Source organism: Gadus morhua, chromosome 4 (genome assembly GCF_902167405.1).
Source record: "Gadus morhua chromosome 4, gadMor3.0, whole genome shotgun sequence".
NCBI lineage: Eukaryota > Metazoa > Chordata > Actinopteri > Gadiformes > Gadidae > Gadus > Gadus morhua.
Window position 1 is genome coordinate 33,576,215 of NC_044051.1, and position 7,115 is coordinate 33,583,329.

Below are 7,115 nucleotides of genomic sequence, written 5' to 3' on the forward strand. Positions count from 1 at the left end.
GGGAGGCTCTTTGTCGCCGGCTAGTGGATGGCGGTGGTATATGCCATCCAACACGAACCCTCGGGCCCGTCCGGGCCGAGGTTTAAGGGGCGGGATGCCACAGTGTGTGTGTGTGTGTGTGTTTGTGTATGTGTGTGTATGTGAGTGTATGTCTTTGTGTGTGCGTGTGCATGTCCCCGGTGTTTGCATGTGTGTGTGCATCAGTGTGTTTACGATCATGCATGTGTGCGTGTCTGAGGTCTCAAACCTTCACTTTCCATAAAATCGCGTGATGCCATATGAGTTGCATCACTTCCTCCCTGAGACGTTCAAACAACCACCTCAACTGAACTTCATTCCTCCTCAGTGAGCGGCCATGAAGAGCAATCTTTCTCTAGATCCGCTCTAATCCCTTTCACCGGAATAACTTGTTTTGGGGACACTTCAACCTCCGTTTCTTCCCTTACATTTATATTTGTATTACTTTATACCGTGTGGGGCGCATTTTAATCCCGGAGTAGATAAGGTAGGCCGACAGTTTATTACCGTTTATATTGTCTGTAGGTTAGTGGTATATAATAATGAACAACCAGTTTACTACCGTTTATATTGTCTTTAGGTTACTGGTATATAATAATGAACAACCAATTTACTACAGTTTATATTGTCTTTAGGTTACTAGTATATAAAAATGATCAACCAGTTTACTACCGGTTATATTGTCTTTAGGTTACTGGTATATAATAATGATCAACCAGTTTACTACCGGTTATATTGTCTTTAGGTTACTGGTATATAATAATGAGTTTACTGTAGAGAATACAACGTTAGTTCATGTTTCACTGCTTTTCTGACCCGTGTGGTAAATTGAACACTGCGTTCAATATTCAAGTGATTCGTTTGTCTTGATGCTACTCCAAATTAAAAGAAGGACATAAGTATTTTGAATGTGCTGATATTTAAGTTAAATACAAATTGAGCGGGAGTCAAATTGAGTACTTAGGCGGGCGGAGCCAGGCGAGCGACTGGGGATCTACAGTTTCATAGATGTGGGTCTAGACTCGATTCCTATGGCTTAAACCACAGCTGGAGTCATAGAGCGAGAGAGAGACTCGTTGGTCATAAGAGGATACCAAATCGATGTGTTGAGCATCACCAGTAGATTCACGGTCTATGGGATCCGTGAAGTGTGAAGTGACAGAACTCAGACTTTGTTCCAGTGGAGAAATTGTTCAATAGTCTCTACTTTTTAGGGCTGAACGTTTTGGGGAAATAATCTAATTGCGATATTTTTGACCAATATTTCGATTGCGATTTAATGTGCGATTTTCATAATTTATTAGGTCCCAATGTTGTGTATTATTCAATAAGAAATAAATAAATCATTCGTTAGTATGACCAACACAACATTGGAAGCAGTCAACGTAAAAACGGCCCTTTCCTTTAGGCCAGGCCGATGTTTTGAGATTAATTTATATTATAAAGTTCTTTATTTAACTATTGAATTGTAAAATAAAAATAAAATGAATGAATCGTACTGATTTCCAGTCAGTAACCAGGATTTTTTTCATTCAGTTGCCCAACTGCTTTATGGGTCTGTAAGATAGCACCATGTATCATTTGCGCCAGAACACGCCTCTGCTTTTCATCCGACACGACTCTCGGGGCGCAAGTTTAGTGGCGAGAGTTTGCTGCGGGGGGAAATCACCTTTAAATGGTTTGATCCAGATTTTTAGGGTTGTAGTGGGGGTATTAGGTTAAATGGTTTGATCAAGATATGTAGGGTTAGTGTGGGGTATCAGGTTAAATGGTTTGATCCAGATATGTAGGGTTATAGTGGGGGCATCAGGTTAAATGGTTTTATCCAGATACTAGAACAGCGTGAAACAGGATCACCAGAGTATTTTTTCACCAAAATCGACGTAAGGGGATTCATTGCTACTAAAAATTTATAAAAAAACGATGCAATGACACCTTTAGACATTGTACAGCATACCAACAGCAGAATAACTCAGTGGAAGAGATGCAGCACAATCTTGTTATATCAGCATTGTAAGTCACTTTCCACTGATTCACTATCACTATTGCTATCATTAGACCAATCATATTGCTGTGGAAATAACAAAATAGTCTTGAAGATTTTGAATCTGTAACATGCAGTCCTTGTCAAGACCAACTTCTCCGACCACAAGTAATGAAGCCACTAAATGTCATGAAGTTTATAATTTAAAGGAAATATTGACCTGTTTCCTCTGTTTCCACTGATCACCATCCACTAACTGATGTCTTCTGTTTTTTTCTCATTTAGGATCTGCTGCGGTCCAGTGCCAACATAAAATAAAGTCTAATTTGCAGAAGAAGTTCAGGTGTGTGTATGAGGGAATCGCTAAAGCAGGACGATCAACACCTCTGAATGACTTCTACAAAGAGATCTTCATCACAGAGGGAGGCAGTGGAGAGGTCAACAAGGAACATGAGATCAGACTGATTGAAACAGCTTCCAGGAAACAAGCCATGGAGGAAACACCAATCAGATGCGAGGACATCTTTAACCCGTTACCTGGACAAGATAAACCAATGATAAAACCAAGTACAATTATGACAACAGGAGTGGCCGGCATTGGCAAAACCGTCTTAACACACAAGTTCACTCTGGACTGGGCTGAAGACAAGGCCAATCAGGACATACACTTCACGTTTTTCTTCACTTTCAGAGAGCTGAATTTACTAGAAATGAAAGAGTTTAGCTTGGTGGGACTTCTTCATCACTTCTTTAATGAGACCAAAGAAGCAGGAATCGGTAGATACGACCTGTTCCAGGTTGTCTTCATCTTTGATGGTCTGGATGAGTGTCGACTTCCTCTGGACTTCCAGAGAAACCCGATCTGTACTGATGTCACAGAGGTCACCTCGGTGGATGTGCTGCTGACAAACCTGATCAGGGGCAACCTGCTTACCTCTGCTTGCATCTGGATAACCACACGCCCTGCGGCAGCCAATAGGATCCCTGCTGAGTGTGTTGACATGGTGACAGAGGTGAGAGGGTTCACCGACCCACAGAAGGAGGAGTACTTCAGGAAGAGATTCACAGAGGAGACACTGGCCAAAAGAATCATCGCCCACATCAAGAAATCACAAAGCCTCCACATCATGTGTCACATCCCAGTCTTCTGTTGGATCACTGCTACAGTTCTGGACAACTTCTTCAAAACATCACAGCTAGGAGAAGAGATGCCCAACACCATGACTCAGATGTACCGCCACTTCCTGAGGGTTCAGTCCATGCAGGGGGACTGGAAGTATCATGGGAGATCTGAAACAGATCCACACTGGAGTCCAGAGAGCAGGAAGATTATTGTTTCTCTGGGAAAACTGGCTTTTAAGCAGCTGGAGAAAGGCCACCTGATCTTCTACGAGGCTGACCTGGCAGAGTGTGACATCGATATCAGAGCAGCCTCAGAGTACTCAGGAGTGTTCACCCAGATCTTTAAAGAGGAGTGTGGGCTGTACCAGGACAATGTTTTCTGCTTTGTCCACCTGAGCATCCAGGAGTTTCTAGCTGCCCTTTATGTCTTTATGTCATTCATCGACACTGGGGTCAATCTGCTCTCAGGACCACTACAATCCCTGTTGTCTATTTTTAGAAACAAAAGAAATGTCAATCTCTACCAGAGTGCTGTGGACAAGGCCTTACAGAGTTAGAACGGACACCTGGAGTTGTTCCTCCGCTTCCTCCTGGGCCTCTCTCTGGAGACCAATCAGATTGTCCTAAAATGTCTGCTGGGAAAGACAGTAAGTAGCTCAAAAACCAGTGAGGAAATGGGCTCTTACATCAAGGAGAAGATAGGCGGAGATCTCTCTACAGATAAAATAATCAATCTGTTCCACTGTCTGAATGAGCTGAACGACCGTTCTCTAGTGGTGGAGATCCAACAGTACCTGACCTCAGGAAGACTCTCCGGAAAATCTCTCTCCTGCTCAACTGTCAGCTCTGGCCTTCATCCTACTGACATCAGAGCAGGGGCTGGACGTGTTTGACCTGAAGAAATACTCTGCTTCAAAGGAGGGTCTTCTGAGGCTGCTGCCAGTGGTCAAAGCCTCCAAAACGTCTCTGTAGGTTCACTGATAACATGTATCACAATTCACACAACACAATATACCTTATAGTAGAATATAAAAGTTATGATAACATAGAAAACATCTTTCGATGTTATCTTATATAACATGTATCTCAATATACACAAAGTTATATTGTGTAACAAGGTTGAAAAGTCAAACTCAAAAGCTCTACTTATTTTGAATTATGAAATAAGGAAAGAAATATTTCCTTATTTAACTAATATTTTTTAATAATAGTTAAATACAGTGATATACATATACATATGTATATATAAGTAATTATTGATACGCATAGATTCATAAATATACGTTTATTATTAATTAAAGGTAACCCATTATTAAACATTTTAAACTTGTTCACTACGTTTGGTTATATGGACACCGTTTAACCATTAGGATGCGTTGATACAGAGACATCCGGTTCATCTGGGAAGGGTGAGAGCAGGGGCGGGCCGTACTATTAGGCAAACCAGGCATTTGCCTGGAGCCCCAGGCCCCATAGAAGGTTTTTGGGGCCCCCAAAATGCCCCAATGCATATATTTTGTCCCCATATTTATTATTTTTATAAAAATCCCTTCACAATAGTAGCATCGGGATGTCTAATTACTCATATTTTGACGATCTTTCCGTGTGCACCCCCCTTCAGTCCGCACTACATGGACTATTCCATGTTACGCGCATCACGCTCATCACGCGTATGCAGAAATGATGTCAAATTCAAAACAGTAAGCGGTAAGAGAGAGAGAGAGAAATTGAGTGAGACATAAATCGAGTGAAACATGAAGCGATCTTACGAAAGCGGGTCAGATAAAAATAAGAAGAAAGACCAAAGGCAGGACTTGCTTTCAAAGCTGCCAAAGCTATCCAGCTGTTTTACAGCCACCGCAGTGTTAGCGGGACCGTCGGCGGATCAAGAGCAGCCGTCTACGTCGTTTGCTGTCACGTTACTGCTCCTTTCATTCCAAGTGGCTCTGGCTCAGCCAGCAGCGATGCTAATGACGTGTGTCAACAAACTGACGGAGATGATGCACAACTGGTAGTGAATATTGCTCATTCTCCTTCTTCCACTTCGGTTATTGAAATTGATGACAATAACGATAACAATGACTGCAAGACACATATTCTTGTGGATGACCCAGCACTCTGGCCCAAGCTGCTGTGTCTTGGGCAGGCGCACACATATTCTAGTGGATGACCAAGCACTCTGGCCCAAGGGCCGCAGATTCACAAAAGCATACTATTACATAGTAAGGGAAAATGATGAGAGGGTGAACAGGTCTTGGTTAGTCTAGTAGTGAAAGTGCAGACCGTGTTTTTCGCTTTTGTTGTTGCCTTTTTGGAAAACAAAAACAACTGAGTGAGGAAGGATTTAAACACTGGAATAACCTTGCAATGCATTTAATCAACCATAAAAGGTCTGAAGAGCACAGGAAAAATACTGTTAGCTGGAAGCAGCTATCAGTAGGTTTCTAGTAGGTCACAGCATATAGCTGCTGTGACCTACTGGAAACCCTCAGGTAAATGATGACATAAGGTTAACAGTCAGTGTAATGTGTCAACATAACTAATCTTATTGTTTTGTATGTTATTCGCAATTTGTAAATAGATAATTAACATTTGCATGAAAGAAGGATAGTGACTTTTGTTCATCCCTTGTATGGAGTATCTCATTATGCGACATAAGGTACAATAGACCGGTAGATGCAGGGGCCCCTAAATTACTGTTCGCCTGGAGCCCCCAAAGGGCTAAGATCGCCACTGGGTGAGAGGTCACGAGTGAGCAGGTAAAAGGAGAGAGGGGGAAGAGACACAGGAGGAGAGTACTTAATCCTTTGTAGAGATCGCCCAACTAAATGATATTTAAACGTTTACTTATTAGTTGTAACCAGTAGCGGCACCAAATAATTATGATTGCGGGGGTTGGTGGCCCGAGGCAGTGGTTGTCGGCGATAGGATGTGTGTTTCAGGTGTGTGTATGTGTGTGTGTGTTTACATAAAGTCTCTCTCAGGGTGGTGTGGATAATGGGACACGAGAGTTGCAGACTCTTATAACTTGGGCTCCTGTCTGGTCGTTCCTGTACTTCTCAACACATTATTATTAAAAGCAGATTTTAAGTAAAATTTAATATTTGTCCTAACAAAATGACTTGGGGTTTCGGGAGAGGGGGGCTTGGAGGGGGCTTAGCCTTTTTCAGGGGAGCTCAAGCCCCCTCCCCTTGTAACCGCCGCTGGTTGTAACCCTAATGAACAAAACATCTCTGTAGATGAACTATAGCATGTATTACAATACAATACAAAAAATACATGATGCTTCAATAAAAAGTCTAATTAATATACGAGTCTCAAACACTACAAAAAACTCAAATTGAATAAACATAAGAATCTAATGTATATATTGGCTAAATTAATAAAACATCGACTCTAATTTAAGATTGCTCCTTCATTATGTTAAAATTAAAAGGTCTAAGTTACTTTAATGTGTTCTGTTTATTTTGTGTGAAGGCTCAATGGCTGTTGTCTGTCAGAGGGATGCTGTGAAGCTCTGGCCTCAGTTCTCAGCTCCAACTCCTCTAGTCTGAGAGAGCTGGACCTGAGTACCAATGATCTGCAGGATTCAGGAGTGAAGCTGCTCTCTGCAGGACTAGGGAGTCCACACTGTATACTGGAAACTCTCAGGTCAGTTTCACTCAATGGTCAAACAGTTCCACCACAATTTCCACATCAGAGGACCAGTATTGATCTGCTGTGCCCCAGTATTGATCTGCTGTGCCCCAGTAAAATCTCACGTTTGAGTTTTAACAAGATCCATATTTGACAGTGGATTCATTTAGGTTGATATTAACCGTAAAATACTGGATTATTTTCTAATCCACACTGTCAAAGCAACGCAGTTTAACCCAAAACACAAACTGAGGCGTGCACCTTGCGGTCCGGGTCCGTACACCGCGGCGTGCACATTACTGTCCGTGCACGGCAGTGTGCATGTCGTAGCCGGTGCACCGCGGCGCACACGCAG

General features: G+C 42.3%; 1 protein-coding gene across 1 annotated transcript; it reads left to right on the plus strand.

Moving 5' to 3' along the window:
* The first annotated feature begins 2,160 nt into the window (after positions 1-2,160).
* Positions 2,161-6,766, plus strand: LOC115542348 (protein NLRC3-like). The gene is made up of 2 exons (XM_030354602.1): positions 2,161-4,092; positions 6,602-6,766. Exon 1 carries the CDS (start codon positions 2,494-2,496, stop codon positions 3,679-3,681), a length of 1,188 nt encoding a protein of 395 aa, XP_030210462.1. The 5' UTR covers positions 2,161-2,493; the 3' UTR covers positions 3,682-4,092; positions 6,602-6,766.
* The last annotated feature ends 349 nt before the right edge of the window (positions 6,767-7,115 follow it).